The 25,530-nt window shown below is 34.4% G+C and overlaps 4 protein-coding genes across 8 annotated transcripts; 1 reads left to right on the top strand and 3 right to left on the bottom strand.

Moving 5' to 3' along the window:
* Window positions 1-1,039: 1,039 nt before the first annotated feature.
* Window positions 1,040-5,786, bottom strand: LOC105799343 (uncharacterized). 2 transcript variants are annotated; one of them, XM_012629853.2, is made up of 14 exons: window positions 5,358-5,786; window positions 5,237-5,277; window positions 5,020-5,112; window positions 4,860-4,934; window positions 4,669-4,718; window positions 4,356-4,445; window positions 4,182-4,238; window positions 3,566-3,635; window positions 3,302-3,403; window positions 3,104-3,156; window positions 2,782-2,935; window positions 2,596-2,680; window positions 2,264-2,392; window positions 1,040-1,835 (listed from the first exon to the last, which is right to left on the bottom strand). In XM_012629853.2, the coding sequence occupies exons 1-14, from the start codon at window positions 5,626-5,628 to the stop codon at window positions 1,684-1,686; spliced, it is 1,422 nt and encodes a 473-aa protein (XP_012485307.1). In that variant the 5' UTR covers window positions 5,629-5,786; the 3' UTR covers window positions 1,040-1,683. The 2 variants fall into 2 exon arrangements, with proteins under 2 accessions (XP_012485307.1, XP_012485305.1); XM_012629851.2 differs by having other exon boundaries at window positions 1,040-1,865; window positions 5,358-5,783.
* Window positions 5,787-7,501: 1,715 nt separating this feature from the next.
* Window positions 7,502-9,611, bottom strand: LOC105799344 (cysteine proteinase inhibitor). The gene is made up of 3 exons (XM_012629854.2): window positions 9,429-9,611; window positions 9,117-9,327; window positions 7,502-7,705 (listed from the first exon to the last, which is right to left on the bottom strand). Exons 1-2 carry the CDS (start codon window positions 9,528-9,530, stop codon window positions 9,118-9,120), a joined length of 312 nt encoding a protein of 103 aa, XP_012485308.1. The 5' UTR covers window positions 9,531-9,611; the 3' UTR covers window positions 7,502-7,705; window position 9,117.
* Window positions 9,612-17,313: 7,702 nt separating this feature from the next.
* LOC105799341 (feruloyl CoA ortho-hydroxylase F6H1-3) lies at window positions 17,314-19,032 on the top strand. Its single transcript, XM_012629849.2, has 2 exons — window positions 17,314-17,922; window positions 18,285-19,032. Exons 1-2 carry the CDS (start codon window positions 17,426-17,428, stop codon window positions 18,856-18,858), a joined length of 1,071 nt encoding a protein of 356 aa, XP_012485303.1. The 5' UTR covers window positions 17,314-17,425; the 3' UTR covers window positions 18,859-19,032.
* Window positions 18,220-24,469, bottom strand: LOC105799337 (uncharacterized). 4 transcript variants are annotated; one of them, XR_008188757.1, is made up of 14 exons: window positions 24,071-24,468; window positions 23,863-23,958; window positions 23,656-23,733; window positions 22,118-22,198; window positions 21,816-22,035; window positions 21,678-21,736; window positions 21,172-21,221; window positions 20,993-21,080; window positions 20,643-20,903; window positions 20,465-20,539; window positions 20,211-20,315; window positions 19,926-20,042; window positions 19,618-19,813; window positions 18,220-18,886 (listed from the first exon to the last, which is right to left on the bottom strand). XR_008188757.1 is itself a non-coding variant. In XM_012629845.2 (13 exons), the coding sequence occupies exons 1-13, from the start codon at window positions 24,134-24,136 to the stop codon at window positions 19,742-19,744; spliced, it is 1,362 nt and encodes a 453-aa protein (XP_012485299.1). In that variant the 5' UTR covers window positions 24,137-24,469; the 3' UTR covers window positions 19,430-19,741. The 4 variants fall into 4 exon arrangements, 3 of the variants coding, with proteins under 3 accessions (XP_012485299.1, XP_012485298.1, XP_012485300.1); XM_012629845.2 differs by lacking the exon at window positions 18,220-18,886 and having other exon boundaries at window positions 19,430-19,813; window positions 21,678-21,730; window positions 24,071-24,469; XM_012629844.2 differs by lacking the exon at window positions 18,220-18,886 and having other exon boundaries at window positions 19,430-19,813.
* Between the last annotated feature and the right edge of the window lie 1,061 nt (window positions 24,470-25,530).

Here is a 25,530-nt window from a genome sequence, read left to right as displayed (position 1 = left end):
TACAAATTTGTTGTATTGTGTAGTAGTTTAATTTCCGTAATAACTTTACTGTCTTCTTGTTGAATTTTATTTGTGAAAGGTATCGGAACTTGCATCTGAGTAGTTGGTACTGCTATGTACTGGTTTTTAGATAAAAACAAAATTATTGATGATAATCCATATCAGTAGGCAGACATAATATTGAACTTCATCTTTACCATTGTTACCAAACTCTCACTTCAATCATTGATGGTAATTTGGAGATTCGATTCATGGAGGTTTGGAGTAAGCTACTAAGGTAGTGTTTGAAAAGTACTTTATAAGTGAAAAGCTTTTTTCAAGTTATAAACAATGCTAAGGAAGTGTATGTTAGACTGACTAAAGGAAACCGGAATGAGTGGATGTGGATGCTAACCATAAGCTTGAAGAAAACACCAATGAGTGCCAGTGGAAAAAGGGATGTACCAGCGTCTCATAGGAAGGCTTGACATTGCCTTTGCAATTTGTCTTTTCCAGGGGTATTATTATTTTTACATTTTTTAGTATATTAATTAGCAATAAATTAATTCAATCGTTAATATTTAGTCATTCCTATTATTTATTTTAAAAAAGAAAAAAAGTTTATTTTGAATATTTCTTATCTTTAACAAGAATTATTATTACTTAATTTTCTAATTTTAAGTTTAAATTTGCATTAAATTCTTTATTTCATATTTAACTCCTAAAATGCATTCGTCATAAATAAAATTTTTTCCTCTTCTTATTACACCAGTAACCAAATGAAGCAGTAAAACGGTGGAGATTTTCATTGGTGTATATTGGGTAGGGTTTATTTCGGAAATTGTATATATCTATGGGAAAATTTAGTAAAACGAAAATGTGCAGATATTGAGCCGATGGCTAATGGAGTGTGAAATAGTGTGCCTGAAGAGAGTGCTTGAAGAACATCCTATAGAATTATTTTGTGATAAAAAAAGCAACCATATGAATAGCCAATGATCCAGTTCAACATGATCGCATAAAGGATATCGAGATGAACATGCATTTCGTAAGGAAATACTAGAAATAGAATATTGTGTATGCTTCTTATAACCACAAACAATAGTTGGCTGATGCTATGAAGTATGAAGTTCCAACAGAGAAAGTGCGCCCACAAGTGCAAGTATTGAATAGCTTGCTGCTGCCCGCTCCACTCTAATGCTGTTATAACCTAGACAGGGTTACTGGTCATAGGTTCTGGCTAAAGCGTTTAGGTTGTTTTATGTCTGTATGGATACAATTCTTTGATATTGAATACTAATATCTTCTTTCGGGGGGAAGAAAAAGCCTGCTAATTGAGATAAATTTCAAATCAGGCCTTTTCTTACTATTCCTTCACAAGCATTTATTCTCATTCATTGTTGAAGTAGATATTGATGGCTGCAAACCAATGGAGAGTGGGCGGAGCAATGGTGAGCTGATTTACTTTTGGACTGATTGGTGGCTTGGCTCGTGCAACCTCTCATTCATCTTACTGCAAAGGTTACTGATTAATTTCAGATGGCCAAGGTAGATATATAGAACTCGGAATATACATGTCTTTGCTCAGCTTCCCATGGATATATGCGCATGTTTGTATATATACAGCAAAATCAAAGTTTGAATTGGTGCAACTCTTTTGGAAATGCTCCTCAAATATATGATACTACATTTACTTTAGGATAATCATTGGTGGCCTAAGCTCTCGAGTATTTCAGTAACAATGACTCCTCCCGAACATAGCATTACCAGAGTAAGGGTAAGCCTTCCTCCGGGAACGAGCTCCGGCAGTTTAACTGATGTTGATGGAGTGGAGTACCGATCTGACCAAGACATAGCTGCAGGAAGTATACCAAATAATACCAAGACTGGCCAAACACATGCAACATTTTGTCACTTTACAAGGCAAAGGAATTTAGTCTTTTAATGAAAACTAGAACAGTTTATTGTTGTTTCCGATGCAAGGTACGAAAATCCCTTTTCGATTCGAATCTTAAACTTATTAATTGTTGCTTCTAAGTGTGATTATATGAATCCAGTTGAAGTAAACCTTAAGTTCTCAATATACAAGTGGAAAAGCATATTTATCTTAAAAACTCTATGTCACATGGATTCGGCAAAAAGTTAGATATGAGCATATCTCAAGTATATTTTTTATAGATTTTGAGGGTTCCGCAAAATAATGAGGTAGAACAAAATAGCTTAAATTAGTTAAAGTCCAAAGCTAGGAAAAAAGGTGCAGAAGTGCTTTAAACTAGAGAGTTACCTCCATAAGTTCCAGCAAAATCCAAGGCTTTAAAAAATATCTCTGGGTCTAGCAAAGCAAGTCCTAGTGGTGGAATCAGTGTAAGGAGATAGGGCTGAGGCCTATTCTCACCGGCCGGAAGTTTCAGCACTGAAATCATTGGAAAATAAAATTAGCAAAAATGGGTAGTTTACGCATTATAACAATGACATATGGTGCATTGGAATTAAGCTTAATATGTCCGTGTAGTATACATATTCAAGTAATTTAAGCTTCGAATTGAAGCCAATGTGGGACAAGCAGTAAGATATTGATGCATGTGAAATCATTGACAATATCCAAGGAAAACTTACAATCAGCCAGGAAATCAGAAAGTCCCAAAACAAATCCAATATATGATGTTGCAATTGCAAGAAGTGAGAACACCTCAATTATTGGCTGCAAATTCGTTTCAACACCCCCAAAAATGGTGTCAATTACAAACCCCTTTGAACCTGAAATTTTTTTGGCTGAAATCCATTAAAGTACAAAGAGCTTACTCCAACAACTCCACTATTACTAGCTCGCAACTGTTGCAATGGATCTACCATCTGATCGGAGCCCATGCCAAGACTTGAAATAGATCCTAAAATAACAGCATCCCACACAAGAAATAAACCAAGTGGTATTGCTGTGCCTACAACAATAGCAGTCCTGCATTAAACAAAAGATTTTATCATAAGGACACGAACAGAGAGATCAGTTGACAGACAAAATATTGAGAAGAAATAACACAAATGTTGTGCCCCCATTTGGCAACAAAATCAGAATGGAGGGGGAATGGAAAGGAATAAAAAGAACTTTAATGATAAGATCTGTCACCTTACTTTTGACATGTTTCCTTCAAGATTTGTGCAGAGAACCGGCACAACATTCTGAATCACGTAAACAAATTAGTTATACATTGGATTTTACAAGGATGGAGATCCGTGCTGAACTTGTAAGGTATGGTTCGTGTCCGTACCATGCAATTTAGGTATGGATTTCTACAACTATACGAGTATATGTTAATGATTTTACCTGGTAAACAAATGATAGTGCAATTATCGGTATACTCATAGGAACAGCTTCAAAGTTAGCTTTAAGAAGAGCATCCCACTCTAGGCCTCCACTTGCAACAGCCTAAGCCAAAAACAAAAAACATCATTTTCTTAGTGAAATGTGCAAAGACTTGACACAAATCCATCAGATATATTTAAGAGCAAACTCAGTGAGAGAGGACCTAATTAAGCTATAAATAATGAAAGTTAAGCCATATTGTTGATAAAAAATTTAGGGAATTACCACAAGAGCAATGAAAGAAGCGATGATTCCGAATACAAGAACTCCATTAACAGCACCAATAAAGCGCTGGCTACAGTTGAAACACAAGTCCAAGTTAATCTTAATCTGTTCATTCTAAAACAAAGAAATATGGAAGTACATGTTGAAACTTACAAGGAATAATTTTGACAGAGAAAAGAAATGTAGGGACGATAGTGTCAGTAATCCCATATTGCTAACAATTCTTTATAACTTAAGCTTTGGGCTTCATGTATATGTATATGATAAAAAGATGGGCATTTGGGTACTTGAGCTTAAATTTGGTGATGCAAATAATTTTTTATTGAAATAATTACAGTAACTATTATTTTATTTGCATCTGAACTAGTTAATTTGAATAACATAACTTTCAAGAAAGTTTTGTAAGCAAACTTAAAAAGCCTTGCTATCAAATAGTTTAGCACGTTGGTAAGCACATCAATGAGTAATGACAATTTCAACTTATGTTACTTGGATACAGATGTGAGTGTCAGTTACAGGTATATGTTCAATTTTTTAAGAACTTTTCATGTTTTTGAAGGGTTCTTGGAGGATCATACGCCCATACTCATGTCAGAAAATATGAAACAACACCAACCTTCCAAAGTAGCAAATGCCACCAAAGACCAAAGAGAACAATGTTGCACTCTCCCATCTGCAAATCGAAGGCTGTCATCAAAACCTAAAACCACATAGAAACAACTGTTTGATACATTAATCATAGTAGAAGCGTGGTATCATGATAAGTTGGTTAGAAGCTTAGAACTCGTACAAGGGAAGGCCAAGATAGTTTGTCAAAATATCTGAAGAACGAGCCAGATAGGCAACAAGAAGGGCATAATGTATAAATATGTATGACCAACTGCAAGACAAGCAGACAAAACAAAACAAGAATGACTTCAGACAACTTAAAATGCTGCAAAAATTTTATAAGGTGTTTGACAAACAATTTCAAACCAGATAAGAGAAATCAACACAAAATTTAATTAAGTTGACTTTTCCATTATTCATTTATAGACATAAAGCATGCATTTGATATTGTAAAAAGTACTTGCTAATATCAAATTTATGACTTCTCAGCCTACCAAGCAATTTGAACTCCAACCGGTCCAAGAGTTCTCCTGGCCATAGATACCTGAAATATGCCATATGGAAATAGGAATTAATTGAATTAAATTAAACTAATGGTAAGCTTACAAAAGATCCAACCAAAATGTGATCTAAGCAGACTTGGTTTCAAGGAATGATAAGAGTGGCATATAGTTTACATACATACCAGTGAAACACCACCAGAACCCAGTTCACACATTGTGTTGACATTTACTTCAGCAATGAGCAGCCCAGTGGCAACCTGGAATGAATGATTGCCTTAATAAAAAAGTATAGAGATGAAGAACAGAAACGAAAAAACGCAAAGAAAGAATGTTGTATATCACCATGAAAACCCAACAAAGGATACAAGCAACTGCGGAGGCCAAAAACCCAGAATCTTGTGTCACTGCTGGAATGGCCAGGATCCCTGCACCCACCTATAGATTGAACCAACATCAGGCAAACAAATCAATATTTATATTTATATTTACATGCACATATATGTATGTATACGTAAAAACTCAAACAATGGCAGGAGAGCTGATACAATGAAGGGCATACCGTAGTACCCGCCACCAGGAATATTGCACTGGATAAACTTCCTAGAGGGGATCATAGAACCCAAAAGTCACATATCATTAAAATTTTAAAGGGTAATTAAAAGGACAATATATGTATATACCAGGTTCTCTCTTGAGAGTGGCTTGATTGAGGTTTGAAAAAAGCCTTTCAAATTCGTATTCTTGAGGCTGATTATCAGAAGACTGTCTCTGGGAGGAGCACTTGAAGGTTTTGAAAGGAGTAGGAAGCTGGTGATGAGAGTGGTGGTGAAGTCTGTTTCTGAGCAGTGACTTTGGGCACAACAAGTTGTGGGTGTGCAAGAGTAGTCGAGGCCTTGCGCGAGAGATAAGGGAAGTGGGCGTTTGCAGTCGAATAGTCATAGAGATAGACATCGTTTGTGTTTCCCTTTCAGAGCTTAGAGTGAGCTGATTGAGCTTAGTTACTGGGCAGTGTCTTTATCACTCCAACAATATAAGCAGAGACATAGTTCAACTGATGAAAGCAAAGGACGACGCTTGTTCGCTCTGGATAACGTGGGCCATCCTATTCCATTTCCCATGCCATAGTGTAAGTAATATCATTTAAAAAAAAAAAAATTACGCTTACATTTAAAGATCATGTTAACTTAATATCATATTTTTCTTATACATTAAGTTTTTCTCAATCCATTTAAAGATCATCTTAACATCATTTGTCAATTTATCTTATACATTAAGTTAACAAATAATTTAAAATTATAAAAATAAAATAAAAGTAAATTTTAAAAATAGCATGAAGATCTTATGGATTGTCATGCAGATTATCATATTTAAAATTTTAAAATTTAATATTTTGTTAAAAAACATCATTTTGACTCTTTTCTAAAAGATTGATGGTCAAATTCTTTTGAAAGGTTGATAGTCAAATTTAATTAAAAAATCATATTAACAAAATATGTAAAAATTAAAGGTTAAATTTGACATTATGTCCAAAAATTTAATTAACCTGCCTTTAAACTATGCTCTTTATTTGAGTTAAATATTTAATTTTTTTCAAATTAATAGGATAAGAAAAAGTAATATTTGTTTGAGTGAAGAAAGGGAAGAGGAAGGAGGCAGAAAATGGGAAGAGAGAGAGGTAATATATTTCAAATTAATGGGGTAAGAAAAATAATATATGTTAAAAAATTCATTTATATTGTGGGTATGATATTTTAAATATTTTTTATTTAAAATCTTTCAATTAATTATTTCAAATATCATTATGTTTATATGTAAAATATTTTAAATACACATACAAAATTATATAATACTAAAATTTACTATATTCGTGATACGGATTGAAAAATATATATTACATATGTATAAACTTTTTTTTCTAAAATGGTCTATTTAATCAATAAACAAATTACTTTTAATATATATGACTTATTTAACCAAATATAACACCTTAAAACATAATTCCGATATAAAAGAAAAGGCAAAATGAATGATTTGACTTTTAAATTTTATCATTTTTCTACTTTAGTATTTAAAATTTTTAAAATGCATTTTAATACTTAAACTATCATTTCGTTCTCCTCCTCTCCTCATCTCCCCACTATTCTCTCTTTTCTAAAACTCTCTCCCTACGTTTCTCACCGGAAAGATGAACACAATGAAAAAAGAGTTGATAAAAATATAGCAATTGTTATTTGGAAACAAAAATTGCATTATATATGAATTTAGATTTTTTTTTTTTCCTCGTCTGATCACGTGATTGATGATTTTTTTTTTCATTTTTCCATTTTCATTTCAACCTTCGGATTAAAACGTGTCTTTTATCATTTTGCAAAAGAATTGCTTGGTAACATTATCTGTTGGAACTTCTTTTGCTAGCAATAAACCTGGAAATCAAGTACTAAATTATGTTTTATAATTCATCACCAAAATAAATCCAGAAGAAAAACTTTGACATTATTTGCTGGAACTTCAACACAAAGCCGAAAGCAGTTGGAGACAGGGAGGTAGTTAATATGAAATTGGCAGCCGAATGCCATCAACACCAGTTTGCCCTTGGAAACAGAAGGAATCAGCATCAACTGGCCCTCCATCTCCAAGCACCAGCTGGGAGTTGATGCAGGCAAGATAGGCCTGGAAGCATGGAAGGCGGCCTTGGAACAGGTGGGTGATACAACATGTATATAACACACTTTAAACATGATTATGATATTTGAAGAGGTAGACTTCTGCCTGAATCAATCCCAACAGATGATAAAAGCTTGGTGCAAATGATGCATAGACCATGGAAGCCAGAAATTTAACTTTATGCATATAGAAAGCAGTCATGGAGATAAAATCCCCAAAATGTAGATTTACTTCAGACAATGGAATCACACTAAAATTACAGAAGAAATAGGGTACAAGGGACACAGGTAAATTATGACAGTTACATTTATTTAAAACCCACCTTCGATATCCTGATATCCTTTCCTCTACAATCTCCAGTCACCTGAATAAAAAAAAAAAGAAGAAGAAGATAATATCACTACTAATAAAACTATACCACCACCAGGCCTATACAATAGGAAAAGAGCATAATGGAATTCCCAAGTACGAATCGAAAACAGAGAAACAGAACAAGAAGTAATGTAACTTTGTATAAAACAGAAAAAGCAACAAGATTATTGATAGTGAAAGCTAACACGAATTTCCCCAAAAGAAAGGGCCTTCGGTTAAAATTTGTGGTAGTAAGGTTTTTGAGATTCAGATGAAGAGTTACTCTTTCTGTAAGAGGGATAGAGGTTATTAAGCTCTAATGCTACATATAGATGACGCAAAATTATAATACTAGAATGATTTTGAAAATCAAATCATCCAGCGTTATCGGGACAGCACCCGATGTAGTAGAATTTAATCAAATTTATAACCAAACTATTCGTTTCCTTGGTTTAGTTTCTAAGTAACACTAGCAAAGTCATGTATTAGGCAAAGAACTATGGAAAGATTATTCAATTTTTCATATTCCCAAGCCTACAAAATAGAGCAACCTAGAACCTAATGACATATGCCATTATCATGCCTCAATTTTACTAATTTCCTTAACATCATCTCTTCAGGTTTTATACTATTACAGCTTACAATTAACCAAGGTTGGCAATTTATTTTATTCATCCAAACATGTAAATTCTATTTGTTAGTCATCATTGTGCTCGAGTTCACTTATTTTCCAATCTTTTGGCTCGGATTTATTTTCCAAACTGTTATAATCCTCACTAAACCCTCAAGTTCATCCTTTTGCTCATTGCATACTTCATGCACTATCCGAACTCCCTAGGCCTCGATTTGTCCCCTCTCCCCCATATCTCATCCTACCTTATCCATTACAATTGTCCACAAAAAGTCATCCCGATCAGATAAACATAGAATAAAGATGGTAAACAGGATCAAACATTTAAAAAAAAAGATCCTAAAAGCTCAATCTCCTTAGTTTATACTCTGGGAAAAACAATTGCCATACAAGCAAGCATATCGATGAAGCAACAACATGCACATGCAACCGCACATTGAAAGGAAGAAAAAAATGGAGAACTATTAAACCAAATCAATCCCAACAAAAAAAATCTGGCAACTTTAAGCATCAATCCACAGTTCAAAATTCAATTTTGTTGAACCAAAGACAACTCAAATAATCAATTTGCTTGCCAACTCTTCATAATTTGTGAAATGAGTTTCAATCCCCAACTATGAATTATGACAAAGTTCATTATCCGAAGGCTTAAATGAACCCCATATCCAAGAACAAATGAGATTCCATGAATGAACACTACTTTTTAAGGTCCATAAAAGATCAACCCATATTTTCATTTAATCACCTACAGTAAGAAAAGTAAACAAAATTAGGAATGGGATTGAGCTTTAACCTTAAGCGGTGGAAGTACAACCGGCGGGAGCATCGCCAATAACCTTGAAATCCTGTAACTCCTTGAAATTCATCCATGGCTTGTCCCACACCTTGGCTTCATAAACTTTCGTCTTGTCACCATCCATCGCCTCCAATGTTATGTAATACATAGTCCCAGAAACCACTTGTTGTTTTACATTCGTCACCTTCTTAAACTGCAGCATCGTATTCTACATTTTTTACCCCCCCCCACCCAAAAAAAAACCCATTAATCGACAATAAATTTTATAGAATTGACATGTAAATTCAAATTAAAAATAATAATAATTACCCCTTTCTTGTTGTGTTCATCAACAGCAAAACGAGCGAGGTTTTCAATCTCCAAACTATTGGCGCTTCCATCGACCTGGCTAATTCCACCCAAAGTAGCCATTTCTCTTTTCTTTGCGTTTTTTTCTTTTTTCTGAGGATATGATTTTTATTATATGTAATTCAGTAATTCCGATATCCAAGTGTCGTATTTTTATAGAAGAAAAAAAGTCAGCGAAATGAAAAAAGAGATGTTCTTTGCGTCTAGTAATTGGTGGAGATCGACGCGTAACATCTATCCAGTATCGGTAGAGCCATATTTTCCACGCTTTTAAATTTGTTGGTTTAATTTTAGTTTTGATCCCTGTTAAAATTTAAAATTTTAATTTTAATCCTTTTCCTCTATCAGTATTATCAGTTAAAACTTACTAAGGATCAAAATTATGGCAAAGTAATTTAATTAAAACTCGAGTTTTAACGTAGTATATACAATTTTTCCCCCCTTTACAGTCTGATAATTTACCGTTTTTAATTTTCATTCAGAAAATTCATCACATAAGTCTTATCAATCAACCGTAATCCTGATTCTCTGTCTCGCCTAGCCTTGACGATCTTGTCAGCAATTTTATTCTCTTCCTTTAGAATATGTTGCAGGTTCCAGTGACTACAATATCCAATTTTTAACCTCTCATTGGGATAATATCTTCAAAATGTATCCATGTATTGGTGATTTTTTATTTTACCGTACAAAACATTAGGGCCCAAAATGTCAACATAAATAGGTAGAGTAGAGATATAATTTAATAAAATTAAAAAGAAGAAAATGGAAACTACCCATTCCAAACATTATTTATTTATTTCTGAGATTCCGTGGGTGGAAAATTACATTTGGAATTCAAGTAATAATTCCTTAACGCGTAAGCTATTTAAAAGTCAAAAAATCTAGAATAAATGAATAAATTCAGTTAGCAATCCCAATGGTCTGTCTACTTAGCTTCAGCCTTAAGCTTCGTGACTCGTGAAGGAATTTGAATCCGCCATAAACACCACCAACAGCTGAATTTACATAAGTGTTCCTTTATTATAAGGTCTTTACTATTAAGTAAATTAATTTATTATTAAATTTTTAAAATTTTCTATTTTAATCGCTAAACTTGAAGCACTAATTTAGATTTTTTATTAGTCTAATAATAAATTTTACAGTCTAATATTTACGCATTCTATCAATTTGATCATATATATATATATATATATATATATTCAACAAATAGCCCTCATTGTTTACAAAATTTTTATTTTAGTTTAAATTCTAAACAATTCAATAAATTTAGCCATCAATATTTACAAAATGACAAATTTTATGTTTCTTTTAACATTGAATTGCATCGTTTGTCAAAGCATCCAAAATTGATAAAAAGTTAAAGTCGGTTAACTTTACTAACATAGTAGTCCACATGAATATCATGTCATCAATTAATTAAAAATTAAAAATATATAGAAACTTATAGAATATTATTTAAAATTTAAAAGTATTTAAATTTCAAATATATTTATATAAATTATTAAAATTTCAAAAGAATATATAAAATATAAAAATGGTAAAATAAAAATAAAACTATTACAAAGCTCTCATTTCTAATAGGTAAAAAAAAAAAACTCTTTCTAAGTTTCCACTATAATCTTTTTCTGAAATAAACAAAGCTCTCATTTGTTCTATCCTTAGGAGTCGCCATTACTAGCGTCAATATTGATGGCTTCTTACCATCACGTCGTCAACGAAGTTTCAAATCTAAAATCTTGAAATACCAATGTCGACACCAAAGGTTCTTCGAACTAAGGTTGAGACGAGTTTTTCAAATCCAAAATCCAAAAATACCAATCGACAAGGCTTTGAACCAACATGTCATCAGGTCCTTTTATCTCTTCTTCCACCGACACTCGACGAGTTATTATAAAAGGCTTGATTGGCAAAAGATTAAATGAGTTTTATTAGAATTGTTGATTATAAGTTTCTTTTTACTTCGGTTAAATTAAGTGGTTTGAAATTTTTAAGTGTTTGTTTTCTATTTTCAGTGTTTTTGATTAGGACTGTAAGCTTTTGAGATTGATGAACAAAAACTGAAACTGATTGTCTTCATCAATTTTGGGATTGAGTTTTTGTTTTTTATTCATTTTTTGCTTAGATTAAAACTGAAACTAATTTTTGGTTTCCGTTCATTAATTTGTTGAAGAAGAATGTTTTGTATTTAAAATTTTTGTTTGGTTGATTTAAGTAGTTTAAATAAAATTTTCAAAAAAAAATTCTTCAGTTTCAATTTTCATTTATGGATTTGAGGCTTAATTTTTTCTTTTTATTGTTCATTGATGAAGCTTTTTGGAGGTGATGGGTAGGTTATAAAAGCAAAAATTAACATTAATAATTGAGAAATTAAAACTTCAAAGAAAATAATTAAGAAATTAAATAAAAACAATGTGTTCTAAAAATATTTAGTGTAATATTCGCTCATGCAAATATTTTATAATTTTAGTGAAATATTATTTTAGTTTTTTAAGAAATTTAATATTTTTTATATTTTATATAAATTTTAAGATCAATTTGATAGAATGTGTAAACTTTAGAAAACTAAATTTGTTATTAGGCTAATAATAAAATTCTCACGTCAACACTTCATCAAATTACAAATGGGTCGATGACAAAAAAGTTTAATTTTGAATACTTTAGTGACCATTCTTGTACTTTACCCTTAATAAAATCATGCCACATGATACATTCTTGTTTATATAAGATTTGAGTAAAATGTAATGAAAGCTTAAAGGCTTAATAAATAATTTGGTACCTAGTTTGACCCTTTTTTTTCTAATATGATATATGTGTTATTTTTAGTCTAATCCAAGACTTGTATTTAACAAAAGTTATATATTTTTGTATCCAAAGGTAACAGTGTTAACTTTTTAATGTTTAATTCGGGTTTTAAAATTAACTTCATAAAAATTCATTAACTAGCTAATAATAATAGAAATTAACTTTGATCAAATCAACCCTAAAATGCGAATTAAATGACATCATCGAATTGTATTTGACAAATTAAGCATAAAATTAAAAATTCACAATTAATATTAAATTTATTCTATTAACAAAATCATAAAAATTCAAACCTAATAATATTATCAATCAACTTTTATCAAATTAACATAAAACTTAAATTAAACATTGAATAGTTAACAATATTACGTTTGGGCACCAAAATATATAACTTTTGTCAAATAAAAAAAAAACACAAATGTCATAATAAAAAATATATTAACTAACTAATAATAATAGTATATTAATTCTTTGTTAAATAATAGTTTAGATCCAACTGTTTGGTATTTTATTAAAATAAATCAAAAAATTTAATTACGAAAATTATATAACACGTAGATTATTTACAAAATTGAGTCGTTTTGTGTGGTGTTTTTGGGTGCAGCCAAAGTGTCAGGCGACACCATCCTAAAATTCCCTCCACCCAAAGGCATAGCTAGGGAGTTGGTAAGGGCCCCGGCCCCCACCTAAAATGGAAAATTTTTCATTTAGATCTTTTAAAATTTTTAAAATTTTCAATTAGTAAAGGTAAAATTGTACTTTGCCCTCCTAAAAATGATAAGTATTTGATTTAATCCTTTAAAAATTATAAATATATAAACTATTAAAATAGTAAATTGTATTTTTACTATCGTACAAATTATAATTTAATTTTCCCTAAAAAAAATTCTAGCTTCACTCACGTCCCCACCTTCGGCCAATGAGTCGGTTGAAATAAATAATAATAATTTTCAAGTGGTACCATCAACGTATTAGTGCCACGGGGCTAGACCTTTCGTCTCGCGATCCGTGTGGCCTTAGGCGATCCGTTCGTCCAAACTCACCTAAGTCAGCCTTTACTCAAGTGAGGGTTCCTTAAGAACTCCTCTAAGCCACCAAATTGAAGAGCGGAAGCGACTTATGCCAAAAGAAGAACAACAAAGAACAACAGAAAGAGTGCACGCAAAGTATTTGAGTAAATGCTCTCAATTCTCTTATTCATAAAGAATAACGAAACAATGAATGAAGTCAGTACAAATGAGGGGGAGGCTCTCTATTTATAGTTGAGCTCCCCCAAAATCGACGGTCAAGATACATTTACATTAACGGACGAAATTAACCATATCCCTTTATTTTAGGGATTTACAAGATATGTCATATCAAATCTAATCTAATCTTTACAAGATATGATTCTCTCAATCTTCTAAGATTAGTTACCAAATTAGCCTAAGTTGTCATATTTTCATTATCGGGACAACCAGGCTTCAATCTGGCAGGCTTCTCCAACAGTTCTTTGAATCGGGTCAGTTCTCGTGGGCCAAATGATCCTCATCTAAATAATAGACCTCCATAGAATGCATTTGGTGTGATAGTCACGAGCTTTGAACTGCGGCCCGTGACATTCTCCCCCACCCATTCTCGCAACGCCCTCGTTGTGACTTTTGAATGGCACTGACTTGATTCGACTCGATCTCATCTCGACGCCTTAGCTTTTCCCTTTCTTCGGGACTTTTACCTCAGCTTACGTTGCTTCTTAACTCGAGCCGTCTTACTCATTGCATTTACTCTGGTCAACTGTCTCACATGCATCACTTCTTTTTCCTTGAAGTTCGATGCACCACCCACCTCTCCCATAGTGGAAGCCTTGTCGATGACTCAGCAAACTCCGACGCTTCACTCAATTCGAGCCTCATTGGTCCCAGCTTCACTGTTTTCATCACAACTTTTCCCTCTAAGTTCGATGACAAAATCACTTCTTCCTTGGGTGGAAGCCCCTCCGATAACTCACCAAGCTCAAATGTTGCCTTTTCTTTGACTTCGGCTTGCTTTAGACAGTTCCGTAACTCATGCGGACCACGACACAAGAAGCACTTTACTCGCTTCTTTTTGCTCCTCTTTTCCCTCTTGGCTTTGACTTTTCTCTTGCTCAAACCAAGCTTCTTGGGCTCTTTGTCTACTCCATCGTTCCCTTCGATGACAGACTTCCTCGAACACTTCCACAACTTATGTGGACTATGACATAAGAAGCACTCCATTGGCTTCTTCTTATTTTCAGCCACCTTGACTTCGACACCCCTTGCGCTCGAATCATGTACCAAGGCCTTACCCACCGGTTTTTCCTTAAGCACGAATTTCTTCGGACATTTCCTCAAAATGTGTGGACCGTCACAGAGAAAGCATTTTAGCTTGTCCCTTTTCCTCTTGGGTTTCTACTTCCCAACTCGTGGTTTCCCATTACCACTACTGTCGCTGTTGCCATTTTCATTAACAATATCTTCCTTGTGATCCATTTCACGTACGCCCCTTTCCTTGAACTTGGAAGACCTAAGCTTGTCTTTCCCTAGACCAAGCTTGACCACGGACTCAACTACCGCCATGGCTTCCGGCAGCTTTTGGACACCTCTTTGTTCCACCTCTTGTCTGACCTACGGCTTCAATCCATTCTGAAAAACAAGCAATGCTTCTTTCTCGGTCACCTCTGAAACTTGGAGCATGAGTTTCTTGAACTCTCGAACATACTCCCCCACTGTGTCCCGTTGCTTTATCCCTTACAACTTTGCCCGAGCTTCTTCCTCGGCAAATTCTGGGTAAAACTGTCCCTTCAATTCGCATTGAAACTCTTGCCACGTCCCAATCTCACCTTGCATGAGTTTCACGTCCCAATCTCACCTTGCATTTTATCTGTGGTCCTGCCTCGCCACCATAAAAGTGCAATATCAGTAAGAAACATTGAAGCAATGTTTACCTTAACCGCATCATCCACGATGCCTTTGGCATGTAAGTAGTTTTCTATCCTCCACAAGAAATTGTCCACATCGCATGCAAACCTTGTCCCCACAAACTCTTTCGGCTTCGGGACATCCTCGTTATTGAGTGCTGCACTTGATACTCCTTTCCCCACGACTGCTCAGCACAAGACCAGCTCTCCCTCAAGCTCCTCTATTCTTGTGCTCAAAGCCCTCGTCGTGACCATTGTTTCCTCCTTCAAAGCCATCATCATGGCCTCAAGAGCATCGTTCTTCTCCAATAGTTTATCCCTGTGTGAATTAAACAACTCGTTTGCCTTATCCATGGTGGAATCAAGAGACATCTTTACATAGTCTCTGGACTGTTCCTTCCAGTTGTCTATGCGACTCTCAACCCCATCAAGTGCCTCCTTTACGTCCTCCATGGATCCGTCGAGTTTACCCACACGTTCCTCTACTGCCAAAAACATCACCCTCAAAGACTTTCTCGCCCACCTTTGTTCAAACTCTTCTTTCGACATCCCAGCGGTGCCTTCGAACCAATAACTCAGATATCACTTGGTTCGAACCAACAGCTCGGATACCACTTGTCACGGGGCTAGACCTTTCGTCTCGCGATCCGTGCGGCCCTAGGCGATCCGTTCGACCAAACTCGCCTAAGTCAGCTTTTACTCAAGTAAGGCTTCCCTAAGAACTCCTCTAAGGCACCAAATTGAATAGCAGAAGCGATTTATGCCAAAAGAATAACAACAAAGAACAACAGAAAGAGCGCACGCAAAGTGTTTGAGTAAATGCTCTCAATTCTCTTATTCACAAAGAATAATGAAACAATGAATGAAGTCAGTACAAATGAGGGGGAGGCTCTCTATTTATAGTTGAGCTCCCCCAAAATCGACGGTCAATTAACCATATCCCTTTATTTTAGGGATTTACAAGATATGTCACTAATCTAATCTTTACAAGATATGATTCTCTCAATCTTCTAAGATTAGTTACCAAATTGGCCAACCAGGCTTCAATCTGATAGGCTTCTCCAATAGTTCTTTGAATCGGGTCAGTTCTCGTGGGCCAAATGATCCCCTTTTAAACAATAGACCTCCATTGGATGCATTTGGTGCGATGGTCACGGGCTTTGAACTGCGGCTCGTGACATTAGGCAACACCTGAAAAATACCTTCAAATACAAACAAAAAATGGCATCAATAAGAAAAAATATTTTTTTAAGGTGGTACCGTCAAAATGTGAAGCAGCACACCAATTTAAATTAAAAAAAAAAAAGCTGACGTTGAGGGTGTCGCCTTTCTGCTTCCTTCATATTTGCTGCCTCTCTTACTCCGTGCCTCTGCTTGCTGGTTGCTGGTTGCTGGCTGTTGCTTCAACCTCCTTCAGGCCACTGTCCTATTCAGCTTCGCACCTCCCTTAGGTCCCCGGCACCGAGTACAAACTTCATAATGTGAGGATGCATGTGCAACATGCCAACATTTACTTCTTTTTTTAGTTTGAAGTTTCATTGTTTCTCTTCTTACTATTTGTTAGTACTTATTGGAAGGCAACTTTACTTTCCCTTTCATTTTTCTATTTCCAGCATGGGAATCAAATTAGTCAATGCACTTTTTATTTATTTGTTTTTTTCTGTCGGCATAGTTGTATCTGCTATATTGTGTTTGACTATTTTATTATTTTTTAATTTATGCTTGTGTTATATTTTCAAAGCTGAGATAGCTTTTTCACTCAGGCAAAAAAAATCTCCAATCAACTTTAGGCCAATTCATTTAAATTTTATAAAGCAGCAAATTTTTTTTAATTCAAACCGGTGTCGCACCTCAAAAAAATATTTTTTTTCTTTATCCGTATCGTATTTGATCTATATTCAAGGAGCATTTTTTGGATACTACTTGATACGCTTAGCTGCCCCATTTAAAAAAATATATATTTTTACTGACTCATTAGTAGAAATTGAGAGAATTTTAGTGGGTTGCGGCATCCGAAAATAATATAGAAAACGATTATTTTTATAATTAATTTAGTTATATCATTTTCGTAATTAATTTTTTATATTATTTTAATAAAAAAAAACCCCTCCAGCCGACACTTGCTTGGATATTTTATTGTGGTCGGGGACTCCGGTTTGCAGGATTACTGCTGTATAACTACGGAAGGCAACATAATTCAGACAACCATTTTACAGTCTCCCCTCTTCTATCTCTTGCAATGGCACCAAGAAACCCAAACTCCGAGAAGATACTCGATTTTGTGGTAAACAAAGGTAATGGAATAAAGGGATTAGTGGATACAGGCATTGAAACCGTTCCCGACCTTTACATTCTACCAATCGAGGAGAGATTGCTACCAAACAACATCTTACCTTACGACTCCATCCCAGTAATCGACGTTTCCAATTGGGATGATCCCAAGGTTAAGGAATCGATCTGCGATGCTGCCGGCAAGTGGGGTTTCTTTCAGATAATTAACCATGGAGTGCCCTTGCATGTTCTCGACGCCGTCAAGGAAGCCGCTTATAGGTTCTTTGGGTTACCATACGAAGAGAGAAACAAGTACTGGGCCGGGAATTCGCCCACTGACACAGTGACTTTGAAAACAAGCTTTGTTCCGCAGGCAGAGGCTGTTCTTGAGTGGAAAGATTACCTCAGCTTTCGTTGTAGTCCTCGGGATCTGGAATCATTCCCCCTATGGCCCCCTGTTTGCAGGTGATTTTATTTTCTTCTACACTTCTGCTTTAATTGTCGCCTATTGAGCATCTACACATGTTTAATTCAAGCTTTTGCAATGGTTATGGATCTGCTCTTTTGGTATAACAATCTTCATCGAGGGTTAGGTTTCGAAGAAGTTACTTTTTAGCAGTTTTTGACCAATTAAAAAATGGGTGCTTGAGAGGATTGGATATATTTTTATCAAGTCGGAAGATAGGTAAGCTTGATTCATGCATTTGCAGACGTTTTGCGGATGTAATGGGTGACACGACAGTCGATTACAGAAAACATCGATTGAAAAAAAACCTCGAACTGCAAAATAGCATCCATATTTACAATTGCCTCATGACTGTTTACAGGGATGAAGTGGTGGAATACATGGAGAGTGCAAAGTCTGTGATACGGAAGCTGCTGGAGGTCCTCCTGGAGGGCCTGAAGGTGAAACAAATAGATAAAGCTAGAGAATATACATTAATGGGTTCGCCGATAGTTAACTTAATGTACTATCCGCATTGCCCGAACCCAGACTTCACAGCAGGAGTACAGCCTCACTCTGATATATCAACACTCACTGTTCTCCTCCAAGACGATAATGGCGGCCTTTATGTTCGAGCAACTGAAAATGATAGCTGGATTCATGTTCTGCCAATCAATGGGGCTCTCGTAATCAACATTGGAGACATTCTACAAATAATGAGCAACGACAGATACAAAAGCATTGAACACCGGGTGGTTGCCAATAGAAGCAAGGACAGAGTTTCAGTGCCTATTTTTGTGAATCCAGGACCAGATGCTGTTTTCGGTCCTCTGCCGGAAGTGCTAGAAAGTGGGGAGCAACCATTGTATAAGGAAGTTGTCTTCTCAGATTACTTCAAATATTTTTTCAGCAAGAAACATGACGGAAAGAAATCGATGGACTTTGCCAGGATATGATTGATCCCCCTCTGTTGCAATGTCCTTGCTAAAGTAAAATGATTACGGAAAAAATAAACATGCTATAAGAACATCAATTTGATCTGGTTGTCTACGATCTTGTATAATCTCCTAATATGCTGAGCTTGATTGCTTATATAATCGTAATAACCAAGTTTGAAGTCTGGCATGAAACTAAGCTTATCTTTTACTAGGTAACAGGCTTATTTGAGCCTCTAATTTAGCAAAGCTCAAATAACTCGATTAGTATCTCAAATCGAGCTTTAACTTTAAAAATTAATCCCGATGAGTTCAAGCTTCATATAACTAGGACTCCTTTTAACTTAAACTCGATTTGGCTTTGATTGAACCTCTATAATCATTCAAGACTAGCAAAACTCTTTTGCAAGTAAATCCTTGCCCTCCAAAATATATGAAAATCTTAAAATATATATATCCCAGTATCAGACACCTATCCGTGTCCAATACTTAATCCAAATCCAAGGGACAAATATTATGTTACTACATTCATGGTTAACAAGAAAACTATGCACCAGAAACTTTAATAGGACAAAAACAAAGCACAAATAGGAACATATCATCAAAGGCATTCCATTTTAATACTGTAAAATTTGGACCACCAAAACATAAGCCAAAATTGGGCTTTCTATATATCCTTTTTAGTCTTCCAAAAAATACACAGCAAGGTAACTCCATCAAACATTCGAAATGAAAATAAAATGATAAGCAGGAAAATAGCCTTGTTAACATTTGTCTTACCTTCACTTGCCAAGGATCACATTTTACCAGTGCCAGCGGTTCCATAGAAGCATGTCCGAAAAACAACATTAAAATGAGATGGGCCAAGCCTCGCGTTTTTTTTCTGGGATACAATTGCCTTCACTCATTTCTCTTTTCTAGCCAAAGATTCTCCTTTATACTCACTTCCAGCGGTAACTACAAAGCCTGCCCCAACCTAAAAGAAGCATAATGGAATAACTACTGTAATAAATACTAAAATGTAATAAAAATTAATGAAATTAGTTGATTCTTCACATTATGAAAAGTCAACAGTGTTGGAGAATTACTTGGCAATCCTTCAATACAACACGCTCTTGAAGTTGTACATTGCTGCAAATCACGGAACCTTGAATTATACAGCCATCGCCAATGGTAACATGATTCATTACAACTGAATTGACAACCTGCATATGCATGGAAAGCGATTTGTATTGCAAAGTGAACAAAAATCTAAGCTTGAAACTTTTATTTACAAGTTCATAAATGACAAAATCATATGGGACAAGCTTTACTGACAGATTTACATTTCGCTTTATCTTACTTGCTTATTATGACTAAATAAATCATCATACCTTTACATGGGAGCCTATCCGGCAGTGACGGCCAATTACAGATCGTTTTACTTGGCATTTATCACCCATTTCTGAACCTTCCCCCAGCATACAGTGTGGTCCGACCTAAAATCATAGGAAGATAAGGCCTTACTTTATGGGTATAAAGCATGTTAAAACCTGCATGTTTATTATTTAGTATTCACAATAAAAACCAGCAGTTATCCAAATTGGTTTTAATGATTCTAAAGTTTGTGCTAGTGATGTAGGCTTACAGTAGTTTTGGTTCCAAGCTTAGGTGAAGGGCCTATAACATTATCACTTAGCAGATGATCTGCCTCACCAGTGACCTGAAATGTTCGAGATAGATATAAGTTATTTACGAAAAATACAATGTGGATTAGAAAACACAAAGTGCCAAATAAAAAAAGCAAAATGAAAAATAGATCTCACATCTCGATTGATATCCATGAATGCTTGAATGGAATTTAAGCGAACACAATAACTGCTGCTGCTTGCAATATAAGCACAACATTTATGGGTTTTCCGAGTTTGGGCAGAACCATCAGGATCCATAGAATAGAGTTCATGAAAGCTTGGGGTAGATGCATTAGCAAGGATTTGAGAGACCATTACTTGATTGTTTGGGAAACTAACCTTCTCGTTACCATCTTCCTCTGCTTGTCGAATTCCACTTAATACAGCCTCAGATTTCTGACAGTTTTAAAAGAATCAGGAACAAAATTAGATACCCAGTTATACAAGAGTGGCCTTTGAACATCCTGAAACGTAGTGCTACTAACCAACTGGCTCCGGACAAGATAAGGAACTACATCCTGTTTCAAGCTTTGAAAAGTATCCTTTCGGTCTAAAACTTCTTGCAGGACAGACCTGAGCGGAAATAAAACAAATTAGACGAAAATGGAGCACCCCAAATTTGAAAGCTGATTTCAAAGCAAGTGGGAGGTGACAGGGAACCAACCTCTTGAATGCATACATGTGTGCATCCATCAGATCAGATCGAATTTCCATCTATTAAAATACAAAAAAGGAAAACAAGAATAACAACAGAATGTCTAACAAATATGAGCCTTTTTCCGGATAATTAAAATGCAAAAGGAAATTTTTTCTTTAGCAATCTACTTTTCCATTTGACAAAGGAAAATAAACGCATATGCAAACATATGGATGGAGGGAGAGGGAGGATCCAAGCATAAGTGCATGGAAAAGATTAATATTACAAGAATAAAATAAAATAATAAGCCATGTTGCCAAGAAAAAGGCCAATTTATTGTAATAACACAAATGCTTCTCTGAAGCAATAGAATCAAGAGCAGCTTTTGAATTATTGGCCATAAAGAATATTAGAAGCCTCTAAACTAGTATGTGGGAGCATGCAACTCTCTCATCAGTCAACCCCACCAAATAGGGCATTAATGTTGTAAAAGAAGAAGAAGCAGAAGTAAATGGACTGATTGAAAGCAATACCTGGCCTACTGCATGGAGAAGGTGCTTCTGAAGTCGTGTATCTTTCTCAATTTCTGCTCCTAGAATGCATTAAAAGATTCTATGTAAGACTCCAGCCCAATGAAAATGCTAAATAAATCAGAACGTTAGAAGTCTAACCTGTTGCTATGTGTAATAAAAACTGTTTGCGAGGGTCCAGTCCAATGATGTTGTATCGTCCTGGTTTTTTGGTTTTGTCTTTCCCACCAGAGGACCCTGATTCTGAAGACCCACTAATGGGAACACAGCAAAGTGTTGCAGTCACTACAGCATCATGTCGCCTGTGGGTGGCAGCAACTGCACCAGGAGAAACATCAGAAACAAGATCACCACTCACAACCTGCAGGAACATGAAGAGGGCTGTAAGGAAAGAAGCTAGTTTGTTTGGGAACTCAAACACAATTAATGAAAAAAACTCTAACCAAAATGTCTTTTGCAGTGAGGTAGTGTGAGATTGCCCTAAGTGCCCCAGCCGTTCCAATATCCTCAGGGACTGCAGCAATCTGCAACATCAGATAAAAGGAAACCAGTTAGTTATTAAACTAGGAAAAGGAGAGTATCTCACCACAAACAAATATGATTCATAGTCACAAGAATGGCATGCAACCTTACAACCTTAAAAAACATATTTATGAAAACAGAAATGAAGTGAAGCATGCATGCATGCATGGTCATCTTAGATATAGGTTTTTGGAACTGAAGAAAAAAAAAGGAAAATCTTACACTAATAGACTGAACATATGTGATTAAGGGATTCTGCATGTGCAAACAAGTGGAGTTTCGTAAAGTACATCTATTTGTTAACATCATCAGTTATGTTCTTGGATAGACAATTCAGGACAGGGTGTCAACAGATTCTACAAAATAGAACATGCATAACCTGATTAGGAAGCTTCAGAATAATGATAATAACAAATTCTGACACTTAACAGTACTGATTGCAAAAACTGAGAACAGAAATAGGTTTAACAGCATGGAGAAAGAGAAAGTATAAAAGGGAAAATATTAAAGCACTTTCAAGTCTACTTATTGACCAAAGATATCTCTTGATGACAACAAATCATAACAGGACAGTTCACTTCGAAGCTGTATAATGTGGTTCTCAAGATGCCAAAATAATGAATTTTACCTTGTCCTTTCAAGTACTAGATAACATAAGACTACAGTGTAAAGAGGAAAGACATGAAGCGCATAAGATTCTATAAAATGAGCAAAGCCCTAATGGATGAAATTACCATCTTAAGCAACCTCAACTGTTCAAACTAAAATGCCACAACAGGAAAATTACTGCTTCCATTCCTGCATCGATTAGTTCTATATTCTAACAGTTCAAACATTACCATAATAGTAACCATAAAAAATTGTTTAATATGATAAGAAGAGCTTAATCTGATTATCCTATAATCATATTGACTAATGTATTGACAAAGTCTGATTCTTTTCTTCTTGATAACAGATTTACAATCTTGCAAAGCCCTCAATCATTTAACGCAATACCCAGCCTAGCTAAGACAAGGACTGCAAATTTTCATGTCAGTGAAGCAATAAAGCAATAACTCTATAGACTCCACCGCATGTGCCCATGGTAGAATGCAGCCAACCACACCTCCATACAAAAGGGGTAACTATCTTCTTGATATTACACTCATAGGCATTCTGTCATGGTCCATTACAAGTCAATGCACAAGATCTCACAAAAGGGATTTATCTCATACTATTTCATTGCATTTGATATTTCTGTCACAAAGCTACAAAACTTGATTGGTTGCTCCATGTAACTTCCTAAGCTAAATCTAATAGTACATGAAACTATAAAATGGTGTAAAACTAATTATTTCTGTACAATTGTAACTTTGATATCTTCTCATGAAATATATATATGTATCATATATATAATGTCATACTTTCAACATAAAAATATCAAAGCTAATTTGAAAAAAAAAAAAAAAGAGTACAGTACCTCAACATGTAGACGATCAACGAATGTCCCAGAAATCCAAGCACCAACAAGAAGCCCAGCATCTTCTCCTTCAACCACCTATTTGCCACCCCAAACATTCAGAACAAAATAAAAAACCCTAAAAACTATAAACAAATAATAATATCCATTTAAAACATCCCAAGCCTTTATAAGAAATAAGGAAAAAAAGGAACTCTATTTTCTTACAACAATGAGATCTTTGAGGTTGCTCTCTTCCAATTGGTGCAGAACGTAGTAAAGAACAGGGTGGTTGGCTACCGGAAGCAGCGGTTTAGGCACGTCCTGCAAGCAAGCATTTCAAGAACCAAAAATAAGAAAAAGTAAGGAATAATGAAATTAAGAAATGGGTTTTATTATAATCATTGTTTTTAACCAAAAGAGTGGGAGGGGAGACCTTGGAAACAAGGGGAGTTAGACTCTTCGAATTGCCACCAGCTAAAACCACCACTTGGAAATCCATTTCCAACCGGAGAGAACTTAGGAAATAAAAAAAATAAAAATACAAATAAACGAAGGGTTTTGCAGTGGGGTTTTGGTGAATCTAGGAATGAATAAAGATGCAACTAAATAGAATCTTTGTATATTGGATTTTGATTATTCAGCAGTAAAAAGGAGCTCCAGGATTTTCAGGCTCTTGTGGCTTGGGGCCCTTTTGTATGCACCTTGCTTATGGTGCCCAGCGGTTGTAAGCTTTCGGCTGGAATAGTACGCTCCGACCGAGCGCTCGCTCGGTTTCACTTGCTGAACTATGAGATTCTACTCCAGGGCATGTTTGGTATTGTATTTGTACCTCGGAATGCTTTAAAAAAAAGTTCTGAAAGGTCAAAAAATGATGTTAGTATAAAATTTAAAATTTAATCCCTATTATTAAAAGTTCCTTTTCTAATTTTAAAATCTCATTTCTATCATTAACTTTGTAAGTGTTTTTGTCAACTTAATTTGTTGATTAGATTTTCCTCATATAACATTACATATGATTGATAAATAAATATGTTAAGTTCACAAATTTTGATGAAAATTAACAATAATAATAATTAGATTAGAATTTTTAAATTGAAAATTCAGAAGGATTATTTTAGCTTTTAAAATATAAAGATTAAATCTTAAATTTTAAAATAGTACAGGGATTAATTGCATATTTTAACTTTTTGAGAAGTGTTTTCCTAAAGGTTATTTGAAAAAGTGTGATTTGTAATTTTAAGTGTGTAATATTGCTCTAGAAAATTAGACTGAAAAATTAAAATGTTAATCTTAGACATGGAATTGGAAACTAAAAAGTAAATTAATTTTAAATTTATAAAAGAACAAACTTAGAAAAAATTTGAATTGAGAGAATATTTTTCAAAAGTTTAAATAAAATAGAAATTTTGGTAATTACAATTATAATATACTTATCAGTTAAAAATATTTTGATGTAAACAAAAGTTGTGTTAATTTTATTGTTATAAAATAGAGTAACCATCTTAATTATCACTTAATTAATATTAGAATTTTATATAAAAAATAATATTAAAGTTAATTATGTTAATTAGTTATTATTTTGAATGATGTAACTTTGCATTAATTATATAAAATAAAATTATATTGCATGTTGACTATATTCAAAATGCTTAATTATTATTTGAAAATAAAATATTTAAAATTAATTAAATATTGCATGCGACATTAGCTACTAATGTTTAAATAATTTAATAGTACTGTACATGAAAAATGTATTTTAAATAATTTTAAGTCATTAATATTTGTGAAATATTTAAATAATTTAAAGGTATGTCTTGTTATGTTGTAGTAAGTGTCATGATATGTAATGTGGGCACAAACTTTGGTATAAGTTTTGATATAACAATGTGAATA

Source organism: Gossypium raimondii, chromosome 9, assembly GCF_025698545.1.
Source record: "Gossypium raimondii isolate GPD5lz chromosome 9, ASM2569854v1, whole genome shotgun sequence".
Taxonomy (NCBI): Eukaryota; Viridiplantae; Streptophyta; class Magnoliopsida; order Malvales; family Malvaceae; genus Gossypium; species Gossypium raimondii.
Note: the sequence above shows the minus strand (reverse complement) of the source record. Positions and strands in the feature narration are given on the sequence as shown.